The sequence below is a fragment of the Venturia canescens genome, chromosome 9 (genome assembly GCF_019457755.1).
Source record: "Venturia canescens isolate UGA chromosome 9, ASM1945775v1, whole genome shotgun sequence".
Lineage (NCBI taxonomy): Eukaryota > Metazoa > Arthropoda > Insecta > Hymenoptera > Ichneumonidae > Venturia > Venturia canescens.
The window spans coordinates 16102600-16119567 of NC_057429.1; the positions used below are offsets into that span (position 1 = coordinate 16102600).

At 39.7% G+C, this 16968-nt stretch overlaps 1 protein-coding gene across 1 annotated transcript in view; it reads left to right on the forward strand.

Annotated features, from left to right (window-relative positions):
• Window positions 1–16968, forward strand: part of Np (Notopleural) — a 59682-nt gene that overhangs the window by 41498 nt on the left and 1216 nt on the right. Inside the window, exons 3-9 of the mRNA XM_043428689.1 lie at window positions 6057–7850; window positions 9431–9571; window positions 11041–11193; window positions 12241–12317; window positions 14057–14157; window positions 15150–15421; window positions 16755–16909. Of these exons, the coding sequence (XP_043284624.1) occupies window positions 6057–7850; window positions 9431–9571; window positions 11041–11193; window positions 12241–12317; window positions 14057–14157; window positions 15150–15421; window positions 16755–16909 (2693 nt within the window). The remainder of the gene's footprint in view (window positions 1–6056; window positions 7851–9430; window positions 9572–11040; window positions 11194–12240; window positions 12318–14056; window positions 14158–15149; window positions 15422–16754; window positions 16910–16968) is intronic.

The following is a 16968-nucleotide window of genomic DNA, read 5'->3' on the forward strand; positions in this document are numbered from 1 at the left end:
ATCGATAGTGGCGCCTCCCGTAGTACAGTATATTTAACGATCGCTGTCACATGTCAATAAACTAATATCGTATAAATCTGTAATTAAGGAGGGTGGATCGCGACGATACAATGTTGCCATGCTAAGCCATGTTAAAAATATTAAGAATTTCAAAATGATAAGAATCTCATAAGATTTGGTAAATGTATTCTTTAAAAATATATAAAAAATATATAAGACAATACAAATTTTTTTAGATTTTTCTACCACATTGCTTGATTTAACGCTCAATTATGCGATAACCATGTGGCAAAAAAATTTGTAAAAAATTATATTTGTATACGCGATGCCAAAGAATGTTATCACCAAATTTTATCGAATTCTCATTGTTTTGATTTCGTTATCCACCCTCCTTAAGATAGGCAGGCACACGCAAAAAAATGTACGTCAAAAAACTTTGCACCGAAAGATGAAATAAAGAAACTGATACGCAACGTGCGTCACGTGTCAGACGCCTCGCGTCTACGATACCGGATTTCTGCGCGAGTTTTTATTGAAATCGCGGCAAATGAATGTCGCAATGAGCAGTGAAGTGGTGTGAATCCGGCTCTGGTCTCATCGATCTTTGTAACCGGTGCAAAAGGCGTCATGGCGTACGCAAACTTTTTCGTATTTTCTTTAAATCATGGCGTTGCCGATGATAAAAATGTGGCGTCCGAATACGGAGCACGGCCGGAATCAGCTAACTGAATAAAATTTTTTAGATACTTTTTATGCTCCCGTAATCGCTATATTCGCGACGAAATTCGGTGAAAACGGATTTTAGTTTGATTTTTGGCGACTTGCGGAGCAGATAAGTTGATTTGAGCGAAGTTGGAGCCTCGAACCGCCCAGTTCGAACGTGAGTTAGTCTCCTGGAGATGGAAATCTGTGGAGTTATGCAACGCGTTGATTCAGTGCTCAAAAGCAGCATGCAGGAAGTGCCGAAGCGTCGGAAGGTCCGTGCCTTTCGGGCCCATGCCATCGCCACGTGGATAGGTGCACGCGGCCATTACAAAACTGTTAGGATAATCGAGTTCGTAGATCGCGCCAGGTACGGGAGATTCCTCAGGGCATGCTACCCTGGAGCTGAGGAATGTTTGAAAGGCGATCGCGAGGAGAGGCGAGAAGAAGAAAGACGGCGAGAGGAACGTTGGCCACAGGAAAATCTTGCGATGCGGAGCTGTCGGGGGGAAGGCAGTCCAGAGGCGAGGACAGGGAAAGGGTAACGCTGAAAAACTGTGGAGGTGCTGAGCCGAGGAAAAACGAAGAAGCTGTGAAACGTTAATGAGGATCGAGCGAGAGGCGGAGATTTACGGATTCATGCGGAGCAGGGTGAAAAACGTCGAAAAAGGGATGGAAATGTGTAGCTTATTTATGGATGTGGAATATGGATCGGTGAACGGATTGACAAATGGATACGTGCGAGAGAAACAAAGTGATAGAGAGAGAGAGAGAGAGAGAGAGAGAGAGAGGAGAAAATGAGCTGTTACATAGGGCTATGACTGTGACCTACTTTTCGAGGCCATGCCACTGACTAGGCTCATACGTCGAAACGTTAACGGTATCCCCAACGAAGGAACATGCGACGCGAGAACGGAGGATCAACCAACAACGAACTCGACCTTTTCTTTTCTCTCTTCATCTTTTTTCCTCTCTTTCTTCGTGTTTCTTGCCTCATCTCGCTTCTGGCATTCGCAGTGTCGTTTGTTCTTCGGTATTCATACACACGAGGGGTTCCCATCAACGGAAAATCCAGCTGAATCAGCTTCCGTTTTTCAGGCCTTTAGTTCCGAGTACGTGGGAGAAAATACAGGGGATCTCTGTCCTCCGTTAGGATCAGCTGATCGACCCTTGTCCCGACGGCTCCAAGGACCTCCAATCACCCAACGAAAACTCGCCGTACAATTTTTCCTCGAGCTTCGTGCCTCGTTTCCATCAATTATAATCATCTCGGTGTGTTCTCAACAAAGTTGGAGAACAATTACTCGAGAGTCATGTTATTGTCGGAATGATGCAGCTAGAAAATCTCCTCAAGAATAATCTTCGATCGGTGTAAAGAAACAAAAACATCCTGACAACATGCAACTCCGATTATTTTCATTACTTCGGGTTACGAGTTTCGACAAAGTTTGTACTAAAATAGTGAAGTAAATTCACGCCTCATCACTGCAATATCATCATTTTTATTAAACTCTTCTAAGAATACAGTTTTTAGAGCTCAAATTCGCCGTTCAATTTCATAACTCGTGTCACAAAAACTCCAAGTAGACACGTGTAACGATATCTTATCGTACAAGCGCGAGTAAAATTCTGCTATATACAATAGTAAATTTCCAAACACTTTGGCTGACCATCGATGCTTGTGTTCGAGCTCCTCAAATTTAACTATGCTTAAGTGTAAATTTCGATTGTGAAAACAGTACTAATCGTTGAAAAACGGCATGAATAATTCTGCTTTACGGTTCATCACCGAGTGAACATAAATTTTACAATGTTTCCTCGGTGAATTGCGTAGGAAAAACTAGCACAGTTTAAACCTCTGTCAAAGCAAAATACGCAATTGAAAAGTTTTCATTCGGAATTCACTTGGGAATTACAACGTTTTTGGCAAAAACCTCCAAAATTGACGACATAAAAGCCTAACACTATGGTGTCGTAGTAATTTTTACAATTTTTTTCTCTCCATGTGAATATTCAAAGGCGAATGAAATTCTGCTATGTACCATAGTAAATTTTCAAACATTTCGGTGGATCGGCGATACTTGGATTTGAGCTCTTGGAATTTTATTGTGCTCAACTGTAAAATAAGCATTGAGAAACTTTCATTTGGAAACGATACGAAAGTTACAACGTTTTTGGCAAAAGCCTCCAAAATGGACGATACAAAAGCCTAAAGCTATGGTGTCATGGTAATTTAAAAAATTTTTTTCTCTTCGTGTGAATATTCAAACGCGAATGAAATTCTGCTAATAGTAAATTTTCGAAAATTTCGGCGGATCGGCGATACTTGCATTGGAGCTCTTGGAATTTTACTGTGTTCAACTGTAAAATAAGCAATTGAGAAATTTTGATTAGGAAACGACACGAAAGTTACAACGTTTTTGGTAAAAACCTCCAAAATGGGGGACATAGAAGCCTAACACTATGGCGGCACAGTAATTCTCACTATTTGTTTCTCTCCGTGTACAATTATTCTGTACCAAAAGAATATCTGAAACGGTATCGCTGCGATCGATTTAGTGGGGGCTCAAAGAGAAACAAATAAAGTAAATTAAAAAACAAAACCGTTCAAGCAGCTTATTGGAACCGGATGGATCGATGCTGCAGGCGAGCAAATAACGGGAATGCAAGCGAAACATAAAACTTTATTGACGGGCCCATTAGAGATTGAGGAAGTGAAAATGAGTGAAATGACATAAATTAATCGATTCGATCAATGGGAATCGAGAAGAAAATGAAACGCAAATTATTCGTACAGTCAATGTTGTTTCGGTTTGTGACGTCACTCCGTTAGTAAATAATACGATTGTGAAAGACCAAGTAACAAGATTTGTTAAAATAATGAGTTATAATGGTACATCATTGGTGTCTCGTGCCTGAATGCAATAATACAAGTGTAAAAATGCTACAAAAATAGTGGACTCATCGCCACCATCAGCGTATTTATCATTGGTAGATTTGTACTTTCTGCTTTCACAAAACCGTTTTCCATAATGCGATTTTAATCAAATTAATGATAAAAATCCACATATACGTGCATAATAACTTGTCGAGTTTAAAAATAACACTGAACGCACGATAATAATCTAGATTGTTTACTATCGGAGTGACGTCACGTTGGAACCCAACATGGCGAATGGCGTTTTAGAAATTTGAAAAACAGATGAAAAAAGACGATTTTAAAAATAGAATTATAAAATCTTCACTGCATTTTTATCAATAAATATTGACGTTTCTCCTTTACTTTTTACGAAATCTATCGCATAATCGTGCATTTTTATGTATTTTTTGACATGGCGTAAAATACCCTATTATCGAGCGACAGCTGTTCAATGCTGTTTATCCCTTCACCGCATATATGTCACCCAAAAAATATGAATTCAGCGGATTAGTCTCCTGGATTATTATCTCGAGCTTGAATGCCTCGGGAATGTGGATCTAAGAGGGGCTCGGTTACACGCGCGAGAGCGTTATAAATGCACAGTTAGTCGGACTCTCGCGGTGGTATATATCACAGCATACACATACATACACACAATCCCTAAGTATAGCAAAGAGATAGAACGGTAGTATGCTGGAAGCTCTCTGTCGGACGTGGAGCCCATTGGCACTGGATTATGAATCAAGGAAGTGACCGATTCCTCGGTCAGTGAGGCGAAGTCGTGGGATTGGTCCAGTCACTGCGTTGCACTCCTACGTGCACCTTCACCGTGACTCGTTTGCTTTGGCTTCGTTTCACGCTGGTCCAAAGACTGGAAAATATATTTTACTTGAAACTATTACGCTCGAAGAGTCCAGTCGGCTGAAGATGTCCGCAATCACATTTTTTTCATCGAGAACTAAATTCGATTTCATAAAAAAATCCTGCTGCTGCTGGTGATCAGAATTTTATTTGGATTTCCCCAACGATTTTTCAAATTTAGTAAATTAGTTGCTAACGCGATCGAGTTGGATCAGGGGCCTTGTGATGGGCGAAGAAAAGGAAGAACATTTTTTTAATTAGGTATTCTTCAAGTTCAATGTCTGAAAAATATTCTCACGAAATTTCATAAAAATCGGAGCGTTAGATTCGTAGATGTGGGTATTTAGTCCGATACGCGCGGTCCTCTAAATCTCGGAATCGTGCTTTTTGAAAAATACCTTTGCAGTGGGCACGATTACTAAATAACTATTAATCCGATCCATACGAAATTTGTACCACTTATTTATTTAATAGCCAGGCCTGGACAATGGATTCCATATTTTGTTGGAAGAAAAATTGTAAGAAAAAAACCGAAAATTTAGCACCTCAAAAAATGAATTTTTTGTTAAAACTGTTGCCATTTTTTTTAAACTTCGCGTTGTTTCTACAAATACAATGTGAACTGCGAGCCTGATTATTTGAAGTGTGATAACAAAGATTATCTTACGCACGATAATGCAGATTCGATTTTGAAAGAATCCAGATGACCTCTTTACCAAACGCACGAGATAAAACTCGTGCGCGATGAAATCAAAAGTTTCAGACAATCTTATATCAAGGATAGACTTAAAAAAAAGTGTTCTTCTCTAATCGAACAAAGTCAAGATTTTTTACCGATTACGAATCTGACCCGGTTTATGGTACAAAATTATCGATTGGATCGTCAGTCAAATCATTTTATCTGCACCACAAAGAGTAGTGAAAGGCTGCATAATTGAGTATCGATATTTATATGAGCTAATTTCTCCAAAATTTCAAAAGACTTTCCACTGATTTTCTGTTCCTTTGAAGTAAGATAAGTGGGTGAATATTCGCTATCCAAGATTACTCGATTATTTTTGTAGGCAAAAATGAATACGTACTGGATAAAATTGCAAAATTTTGACGCCAGTTACCATGTAGTTTGGCAGCAAATTAATTATCGAATATCGACTTTTCTCTGACATTATAACTCTGGCACATCAAAGTCGTAGACACATGAAAATTTATTGAATTTTTTCATTAAATATATCCAAAATTTCGCAAAAAAATAGATCGTTGTATTTCATGGATATTCCAGAATAAATACGTATATTTTAGTTTTGGAACCTTAGCGTTGAAAATTGGCTGAAATATTAAAAAATATCTCATGAGAAATGATTCGGATTACACGACAAATGGATTGGCAACGTTTGGTAACGCTGCATTCAATATATGTTCACGCATATGTGACGTCAGTTCGATCTTTTTGGTCATATTTTGTCGTTCGTTTGCTTCGCCACGTTTTTTTGCCAAGTTATTACAAAACTACCATTTTTATCCCAATAAACTTTTTTCAGTTTTTTAAGTTCATTGTTAAATTTGAATGTTTCAGGTACTGGAAGAAATATCAGGCATTTGCCATGCGTTTCGTTGCGCTCCGGTGAGGCGGGTGTTTGCATGTTCGCGTTTACGTGTGTAAAAATGAACGGCACGCATCTGGGAACCTGCATAGATCGTTTTTACTTCGGCAGCTGTTGCAAGATGAACGACGACGGGGATATTTATCCTCAGGATAATACGATAGAGGACGCGTCAGCGGCGAGTTCATTCGTAACTGCAGGAAGTGTGCACGAGAGTAATGACATCCCGGATTATTTTACGCGACCTAAACCGGTTGCGGAGAAGAAACCAGAAGTTTTAACCTCATCGACGCTCGCTCAGGCTGTTTCGGCGACGAAAGCACCGACTACGGCGACAGCGACGAGGACGACGACGACGACGACGACAACGACGACAACGACGACAACGACAACGACGGCACGGCCAACAACGACGAAACCAGTGCCGAGAACGACTCAAAAAATAGTGACGAAGCGACCGTCATTCTTCAGCACTCCTTACACGACTACACAGTCGCCGATCGGTCTCTCGACCTTCCAGACTTTGTACGATTATTCGCACGGTTCCGGATCAAGCACAACCCCGAATTACCGTCCTGTTTCAACCAGCCGGCCGACAACGATCAACAGGAATGCGACGTCAGTCCAAACAGCATCGACTTCGTCGACATCCGGACTTTCCAGCAGGCCAGGACTCAGCTCGAGCACGACATCGCAAGCCTCCTCGACGATATCGAAAAAGCCTGTTTCAACTTCTCCAACGAGACCTTCGACAACAATCCGCAAGCCCGTAAGCGCACCGACGACACGGCCAACCGTCGTCACTACCGAGCGAACGTCGACGAGATTCCCTCCAAGAAATGCGACCACGACGAGACCGCAGCATACGACAAACACCCGAAAACCGATTCAGCACAACACGAAAAAACCAACTGCGACGACTAAGAGACCGAGCACAGCATCCCGGAGACCAACGACGACGAAACAACCGCCCCTCTCCACCGCGGAGCTAATTTCAACAACCGAGAAGACCTCACCGAGCATCGAAGTAACGCAAACTTCCAAGCCGCCGCCTCTGACCCCGACCCAAGAAACTCCGACGACTTTCTCCTCAAGACCGTCCTCATCCAGCGAACCAAGCTCGCCCCACGCGAGACCGAGTCATCGTCCAGTTGTCACAGGACCTGCGAGCACCACGAGCCAAGAAAAACTCAGTTCGACCTCGAAAGCAACGACCTCCAGGCCAACCACCATCTCCGGACGGCCACGACCCTCTTCAAGACCGACGAGACCCGGTACGACATCCTCTGGAAGACCCACCACTGTCAGGACTCCATCACGACCGCAACAAGTTACGACTGAACGGACGAGGACCACTCCGTCATCGTCGACCTTTTCTACCTCGTCGTCATCCTTCGCTCACACGAAACCATCGACTTTCAAACCAACTTCCGTTTCCTCCGCGAAACCAAAACCCTCCGAAAAACCTGCCAGACCCACCAAGCCTTCGAAACCTTCGAAACCATCGACAACGACTTCCACTCCACCCTCGACTACTTCAACCACGACACAGGCTTCTACTCTCTCCCTCACGACCCTCGTACTCAATGAAACGACCTTGGCCAACGAGATTTTACCACCGAAAGTACCAGCCGACGCCACCACGTCCGGAACAAGCAGCCCGACGACTCCGCCACCGGGCTTCGTAACCTGGAGCTCCTACTCCGACGAAGACATCACGAAGGCACCGCAAACTCCATCGCCGACCATCGAAACCACTCATCAAGGTCAGTTCGAATATTTCTGTTGCTGAATCATCCATTATTTTTAAGGTTGTTGCTAAATCTTTTTAGAGCGTGGGGGTACACGGAGAGACTTTTATAGCAAAAATTACTATGTTTTCATTGTAACGTCGGAGCGCGTCGATATTATAATAATAATCGCTACAGAGTGTGTCAAATAATGCAAAAGTTTGGGGCACCATTACCACAGTTCATAGTAAATAACGCGCTGTACTATATAAAAAATCAACACCGAGCGAATTTTGATCAAAAACATAGTAAATAATGAAATGATTTGATGAAAATTTAGAAGATAAAAAAAGCAGTCGTTTCTCTGTGCTTAACGAAAAATTGAATAGTTTCGTATTTTCCCTTTTACCGCACTGAATTTTCCTCGATAACATAGAAAAATTCATGCGCCGACCAATTATACGAGGCGTTGCTCCGTATAAACATGAAAATTAACCAGCGGCGCATAGTAAAATTCCAAGCAATTCGTCCAGTCCGATTCACCAATTTTTGACATTTCGCCAAAGACACGAGTGACATTCGGATATCGATACATCGTTCGATGTGTAAGAATGTCGCAGACCTAAATTTTGCCTGTCGCACATAGTAAAATTTGAGACACCTGCTTTCGGCGTCAAAATTACTATGCACTTTGGTGAAATGTAATAGAATGCCGATATAGAACAGCGCTGCTATAAAACATAGCAAATTTTTCTATGTATTCATCCAAAATATTCGTCTAAAAGTCTCTCCGTGCGTGCAAGAGACGAAGCTCCTATGCTAATACATTGAGTGACGTCAGGCAGTGCCACTTTATAGATACTGAATGATTACTATTCATTCGGATGAACAATGCGAACATTTTCAAGCGTGTCAATGATAATATTAATTATTATTCGGAAATACGTTTATTTTGATCACTCCCATAGAAAATTTCGTCTCGGCTATTGAAAGTCGCGTTGAAATTGAGACAAAGTTTGGCAACGTTGCGTATATAATTTTTTCATACTCAGCCGTTGGTGTCGTAGTTGCAATATGATTGCCGATATGATGGTGACGCAGTCACATATTTTCGGTGATTTCTAGTCATTTAAGTGGGTAAACTATCCGTTATTTTCAGTAAAATCATTCTATAAATCGTCCTGATCCGAACTGTCGTTTTTCAAATGAATTTCTTCATTAAGAGTGGTACAAGCAAAAAAGTGTGAAGGTGACGACTTCGTTTCGTTCAACCGGTGCAATGAAATGGCATTTTTACTCAACTTGGACATTTAATTTCTCGAAAATGAGTTCGGTAACCTCGCGGTATTCCTTGAAACAGTACATTCAGGGGATATTCATCGACAAATAGAAAGATTTTTATATACATCTGTGGAGCTCAAAAATTTTAAGCAACAACTTTAAAACTCGATTTCGACTCAACTCTCGTGTCGTCATCCATAAAAAATCTTATGGATTCGTGTCGCTTGTTCAACCGAGCGTTTCCGAGTCGGAACAAGTCCAAGCAACATTTATCTCTCGAATAATGAAATACTCAAAAACTACCGCCATTTATAACGATTCAATGTTCAATGAAGCCTCGACCGAACCAGAATGGTCGCCGATAACGACTCCGGACGGCTGGATAATGATACAATCCCCAACAACGGAAAAAACTTCGATCACCGCCGGAGAAGCAACGAAGAAGCCTGAGACGACCAAAATTCCCACGACTTCCGGTGAGCACAATAGATCCGCCGTATCGGCGATAAGAAAGAGCGAAAAAACAAAACGGCGCGTTACAACGAGCGATAGCCCCGCGAGGTCGTGTCTCTTCCTTTCTTCCTTTTGGTACATCGTTCGAAATGATACCCGCAAAGCAGGAAGCTACGCTGACGCTTCTCGATTTCATGCGAGATTTTTATTGCCTTTGCACAACTCATTTTTTCAATTTCATTATCTTTCATTCTTGTGATCGAAATAACGATGCAGACCTTGACAAGTTTCCGACCGGACGGAGACACTTCTCTGGTGTGATTTCAAATCTCCTGTCAGTTGACAGTTTTATGAATGACAAATGAGGAAAAAATTATTTTTTATCACTTTACTAATATTTTTCCCATTATTCGTTCACATTATTCAGTAATTCTATCCACCGTAGTAAAAAGACCAATACCCATACTTTTTATTCAAAAGACTCAAAATCGTTTTTCTATAAGCATAGTAAAAAATGTTTGCAGAATAAAAAATCGTTGACTCAATAGCAATTAATATTATTGAAAGAATTTTTTTTATTTAACTGCAATGTTTTCGGGGAGAATGAATCTGCAGTTCGATCTAAAGTTATTTTATTCGTTTAATCATTTTTAACCTTGGCATCGTCACATATTTCATTGGCACCCCGTAATGCCACACTTCGTTGCTCCAATGGCTTTCTTATCGAAAAGCAGTAATAAGAACTGTTCCATCCACCATAGCAAAAAACCTTTTATTCAAAAGACTCAAGAATCTTTTTCCCTGTAAGCGTAGTAAAAAATGTTTTCAGTCACTTCGAATGTTTATATTGTAAAGTATGCTCGGGCAGCCCTGAAAAAAAAATTATGTATGGTAAAATGTCACACGTATTCGGTGTGAATTCTCGTATTTATTATAGAATTTACTATGCTGACAGTGAAAATTTGTGATTTACAACACATTTCGACTTATCGGTAAGTGCTAGTCTGACACGACGAATGACACTCGAAAACAAAACGAAATAGAGTTCTGACGTGCATCACTTTTAGCAATCCACATAAATCTGTTTAGAATTCAAAGGGCGAAATATTGGAAAATTAAAAAAAATCATGCTCTTTGCAATCGATGGCTATAAATACTTTGAAAATTTTTGAAAAAATAATAAATTCCTCACTGTACAAAACGATTCCGTTTTCTCCGTGCTCGTTTTCAAATCCTAGTTTTCGGGATCGCTGATGACGAGAATTTTTCTTCGCAATGAATCGAACTCGAAAAAATTGAGACGTATTGTTTGAAAAATTGTATGAGTAAAAAGCCGGAAAAAACGGATTTCGAACGAAGATTTGAAAAAGAAAGCGTTTCTTGAGGAAAATCCTGTTCGCTGCGGGTTTGGCTGGTAGCAAAAAGACAAACTTTAATCCCCCCCGAATGCCATTGATTTCGCGATCTTCAGCGTGCGATGACGTTTTTTCAGCAAAACCATCGTCGACCGTGAGTTCAACGACGGAGAGTGCGGCAACGACGAGGCCTACAATACCGGCGCTGCTTTCTACGATCGCGACGGTTACCGCAGCTACGGATCTCCCTGTGCCGATAGAGACTTTGAACATGAGCGACTACACTCAAGGTATTTGCTTACAAAAAAGGAATCTCTGTTATAGACAGTAATCGCTCTTCCGGTCCACCAGATTTTTCCATAAAATGCACGATCTTTCGCAATTGAAGTCTCACGTATTTCGGCTCTTGAATATCACAAGCTCAACATTCGGTGCAAGCAAAATAATGAAAAATGAGTTTTCCTATCGACGATAAATTCGCTGACGATAAAGCAGGAATCTCTCGTGGATAATTCGGCCTCGGTCTTCCCCCAACATTTATATTCCCGGAGCCATAAATTAATGCTGAAATACTGGTTTTCGTTGTTGTCTCCTTTGCGACTATTGCGCGCATTGCTGAAAATTGCCGCGTTATATTTGCGCGTGAATCATTGAATGCTTTGACGAAACGGTAAAGAGTCTGTAATTAAAAGAAGGAATAAAAAAGGATTTCGACGAAAGTCTCTATCGTCGAGGGCCTTGAAGAGTCATAAACTTTCCTTTGAAGAGTGCACCTATTAAAAGCCTTGAGAGTCATCGCTTCGAAACACTTATCGATAACGATCAACGGCAGCCCGTTATCACGAGGAGACTCAGAGTTGTCAAGTGGCCGAGTTTCATCGACTGTAGAGAAGAAAAAAAGTGTTGATGGATCGATGAATCGCTCAAGACTTTTGTGCGGCATCGGCGAGTCACCACGAAATCCTTCATCGCAGCGAGAGAAGGGGAACGAGAGATCCGAAGAGAGTAAAGAAAAAAATAATTGAAAGAAATTCTTAAACATGCTCGATTCAGCTGGAGCAGAGTGATGCTGCGCTTCGATACCGGTCCATCCAGTCGATCGAATGTGCGGGAGAAGCCGTTTCAAAAGCTCCGTTTTTATTAGCCCTTTTTCATAGACGTTCGTACATACAAGTGTATCGACGCGCCCAAATCTACACACGTTAAGGCGATCCTTGTGTGCGATCATTTCGCGCGGGCTACGAAAGTGTCCACCGTAATGGCGACCACGAGCAGCTCGCTGCTGAGGCAACTCAGCCACTTGAGGACCATGAATTCAACAATGTTTATCCTTGCAGTTTGCGGACGGAGATTGTTCCCGGAATCGAGAATCGTTGGCGGGGATCAAAGCTCTTTTGGAAAATGGCCGTGGCAGGTTGGTTACTATTTTGAAAATTTCATCATTCTCCTGATGGTGTGCGATCGGTGCATTGTTCGAGGGAAAACTATGGGAAATTTGTTTTTTTAAGGATTTTTTTTCATTTTTCATAGTTTCGAAAAAAAATTTCTTATCGATGAGAAAAAATGGATTTTATTCAGGATTCTTGCACGAATATTCCGACTGTGTTTTTCGATTATTCCGAATACCCTCGATTTCACAGAGTCGATCAATCAAATTTAATAAAAATTGTTTTCAGGCTCCTTTTGCTATGAACTTCCCGAATTATTCAAGCGTGTAAAAATTTTATTGCAGGCAACAATTTACTTTTCTTCCAATTTCTCTCGACCAAATAATGCAACTCGATCGAGTATAAATACAAAAAACTATCGTATCGAAAAAGTGACAACGCAAGCGCGTTAGAATTTCATATTTGCTCTTTTTTTTTCTATTCGCAACCTTTTATGAAGTTTGATTTTTCAAGCTCTCGTGACGACTTTTTTCAAAATTCGCATTTCTATATCGATTAGTCTCAATTGATTAGCGAGCTGGACAAAAGTCTCGCGTTTTAACGATGTTTCGCTTCAGTTAAAGTAGATATGGATGAATATTCACTATCCAAGATTGCTCGATTTTTTTGTAGGCAAAAATGAATACGTACTGGACAAATTTGCAAAATTTTGACGCCACTTACCATGTAGTTTGGCAGCAAATTAATTATCGAATATCGACTTTTCTCTGACACTTATAACTCCGGCACATCAAAGTCGTAGACACATGAAAATTTATTGAATTTTTTTCATTAGTTATATCCAAAATTTCGCAAAAAAATAGATCGTTGTATTTCATGGATATTCCAGAATAAATACGTGTATTTTAGTTTTGGAACCTTAGCGTTGAAAATTGGCTGAAATATTAAAAAATATCTCATGAAAAATCATTCGGATTACACGAAAAATGGATTGGCAACGTTTGGCAACGCTGCATTCAATATATGTTCAAGCATATGTGACGTCAGTTCGATCTTTTGGTCATATTTTGTCGTTCGTTTGCTTCGCCACGTTTTTTTGTCAGTTTTTAAAAAACTACCGTTTTTATCCCGGTGGACTTTTTTATCGGTCATTTTTCCATTTTCCTCCACTGCAATACTACTTTGGACAGTAAATCAGCTTCATAACCTATGAAATTTGTAAACAAAAGTGACAGCGTGACAACAACAGCAGCGGCAGCTGTTGCGCCGTGCTAGTCAAAATGAACTATTCAAACATTTTTTTAATGATAAAATTGTATAAAAATGTTAGTTCATTACCGATTATATTTCTAAAATAATAAAATTATTATTTCAAAGTAAGTTTCGTCTTTTGATATTTTCGAAAAATATCGTTGGTGCAAAGATCACGTAGCCGGCACCGATCTACCTTAATCTGATAAAAAAATCTCGAATGTTAATCCTCTCGTTTCTGATATCTTGATTCTATCTGGTGAACTATGATTTATTGGTTATTTTTTAAAAGCCATGTTATTTGAGTAACATCATCGCTGAGTAATCTCTGATCGATCGCTCGTAATTCGCTCAATGTCAGCGGCATTTCGCGTCACGTATATGACTAAGGATTCAGTAGGTTCGAGAAGCCACCTCACGTTTTTTGATTTTCTGTACAATGACTAATGAAATCCTTTGGAAAATAGCAAATAATCGGTGTGCTTAGATAATAAACATAAAATTTTGTTTCCAGATATCTTTGCGACAATGGCGATCCTCTGCTTATCTTCACAAGTGTGGAGCTGCGTTGCTCAATGAAAACTGGGCCATAACGGCCGCTCATTGCGTGGAAAAGTGAGTTTTGATTACTCCCTGTTATATTCAATCGCAATAATTCCGTTCACACTGTTTTACATTGTTTATTTCCTTAAAAAGAATTTGATTTCATGTTAAAAAATGTCTTCGCCCCACATTCGTTCGTACAATCTCTTAATTGATTTCTCCTGTCATCGTATCAGAAATAAATGTCACTGAAGTCCTTCGTGTTGTCATTTTAATAAGATTTTAATCAAATTACAAAATACACGAGAGTCCCATTCCATGCGATTGTTAAGGGGGAGGTCCTGCTTTAGAAAGTCAAAAAAATCGATTGTTTTCGAGAATCTTTTTAGGATAGACGGAAATAAATCGGCGTAGCGAACTTTTCTGTAGAGTTTCAAGGATATTTCAAAAATTCCACATTTTTTTTCCAATTTCATATACTGAAATAATAAACTATGAAATTCTAAATTTACAGCACGTTGAAGTGATGTTCTTCTTTTTTAGCAGCATTTTTTTTCAAACTCGCTAAAAATCTGGAATTCCGCAATTTTTTCGGGTTTTTATAGATCCATACGGAAGAAAAATACACGAAAATAGAAAAAGAATTCGGAACTTTTGTTGCAGACAATAATTGCGATCTCCACATTGTACGCAGCTGGGAAACTTCGACAATTAGACTTGGCGCATAAACCATGTACAAATTAGTATTTCCCACATGAAAAAAATGTTTTTGTACTTTTGAAATATCCTTAAAACAGTACCGAAAAGTTCCCTATGTTAAGTTATTTCCAACTATTCTAAAATCATTTCCGAAAACAATCGATATTTTTGACTTTCTAAGGCAGGACCCCCTTAACGACTCCTGAGAGTACCGAAATTTCACCTGCCTTATAAAATAATAATCGTTTGCTACCATTAAGAGTATGATTTCAAAAAATCAAAAAATATGCAAAGACAAAAAAAAATAAGGAAGGTTCGACATAGGAAAAATGAAATGTCACCAAAACTAACAAGGACTTTTCCAGTGTACCGCCGAGCGATCTTCTGCTCCGAATCGGCGAACACGATCTTGCCAATGAGAATGAACCGTACGGCTTCCAAGAGCGCAGAGTCCAAATAGTGGCGAGTCATCCGCAGTTCGATCCCCGAACGTTCGAGTACGATCTCGCATTACTGAGATTTTATGAGCCCGTGTCACCGTTCCAACCGAATCTCCTGCCAATCTGCTTACCCGATGACGATGATAATTACGTCGGACACACAGCCTACGTCACTGGATGGGGACGGCTTTACGAAGGTAAAAAGATAACTGAAACGAAAGCACGTTGCACTCCCAAATCCTGTTGCAGGATCCAAGATTATCCCACAGCTTATAATTTCGAGTTCAAATTAAATCGAACGATCGTCGTTCAGGTACTCTCTGTGCGCCAGTTTGTTTTTGTGCCTTTGGAAGGAAACTATCGTAATTACGATCCAGAACGTTTTTTTGTCCGAGTTCCAATATCACATTCACGTAAAATTTTGTCTCAAATTCTCTCTACAATTTTCTTCCTCCGTCAACGAATCAACTCCGGGTTATTCCAATCTTAATTATCATAATAAAAACTCAACAAAAGCAATAACGATGAAGCTTAATGGCATGGGAAATAAAAACTGTGCAGTTTACCAGCAAACGACGAAAACGAGGCTGAAAATTCTAGAGGAAAATACTGGAAATTAATATAGTAGCTCGGGGATACACGTACTGGATTGCAGCATTAATTCGAAAAGCAGTTAAAAGAACACTGTTCTATCAACCATAGTAAAAAGACCAGTACCCATACCTTTTACTCAAAAGACTCGAGATTGTTTTTTCTATAAACATAGTAAAAAATGTTTTCAGAAAAAAAAAATTTTGATTCAATAGCAATTAATATTATTGAATGAGTTTTGTTTTTATTTAACTGCAATGTTTTCGGGGAGAATGAATCTACAGTTCGATTTAAAACTATTTTATTCGTTTAACCATTTTTAACCTTGCCATCGTCACATATTTCATTGGCAGCCCGTAATGCCACATTTCGTTGTTTCAATGACTTTCTTGTCGAAAAGCAGTAATAAGAACTGTTCCATCCACCATAGCAAAAAAACCTTTTATTCAAAAGACTCAAGAGTCTTTTTCTCTATAAGCATAGTAAAAAATGTTTTCAGTCATTTCAAATGTTTATATTGTAAAGTGTGCTCGGGCAACCGTGAAAAAAAAATTTATGTATACTAAAATGTCACATGTATTCGGTGTACATTTGAGTTTTTATTATAATATTTACTTGCTGACAGTGAAAATTTGTGATTTCCAATACAATTCGACTTATCGGCAAGTGCTAGTCTGACACGATGAATGAGACTCGAAAACAAAACGAAATATAGTTCTGACGTGCATCACTTTTTGCAATCCACACAAAGCTAAGGGACGAAAAATTGGAAAATTGAAAAAATACTCTTTGTAATCGGTGGCTGAATACTTTGAAAATTCTTGAAAAATAATATATTCCTCACTATAGAAGAAAAATCTGTTTTTCCCACGCACGAAAAAAGCTTGAAATTTACAGCAAAAATCGATCTGAAAATATGAATGAACCTCGTCTTTTCAGATGGACCTTTACCATCGGTGCTTCAAGAAGTATCGGTCCCAGTGGTGAACAACTCAGTGTGCGAGGGAATGTACAGAAATGCTGGTTACATTGAGCACATACCTCACATATTTATATGTGCCGGATGGAGAAAAGGAGGCTTCGATTCTTGCGAGGTAATTATTGAACGAAATGAAGTTTCGGAAAAAATGTTAGAATTGAGACGAATCCGATT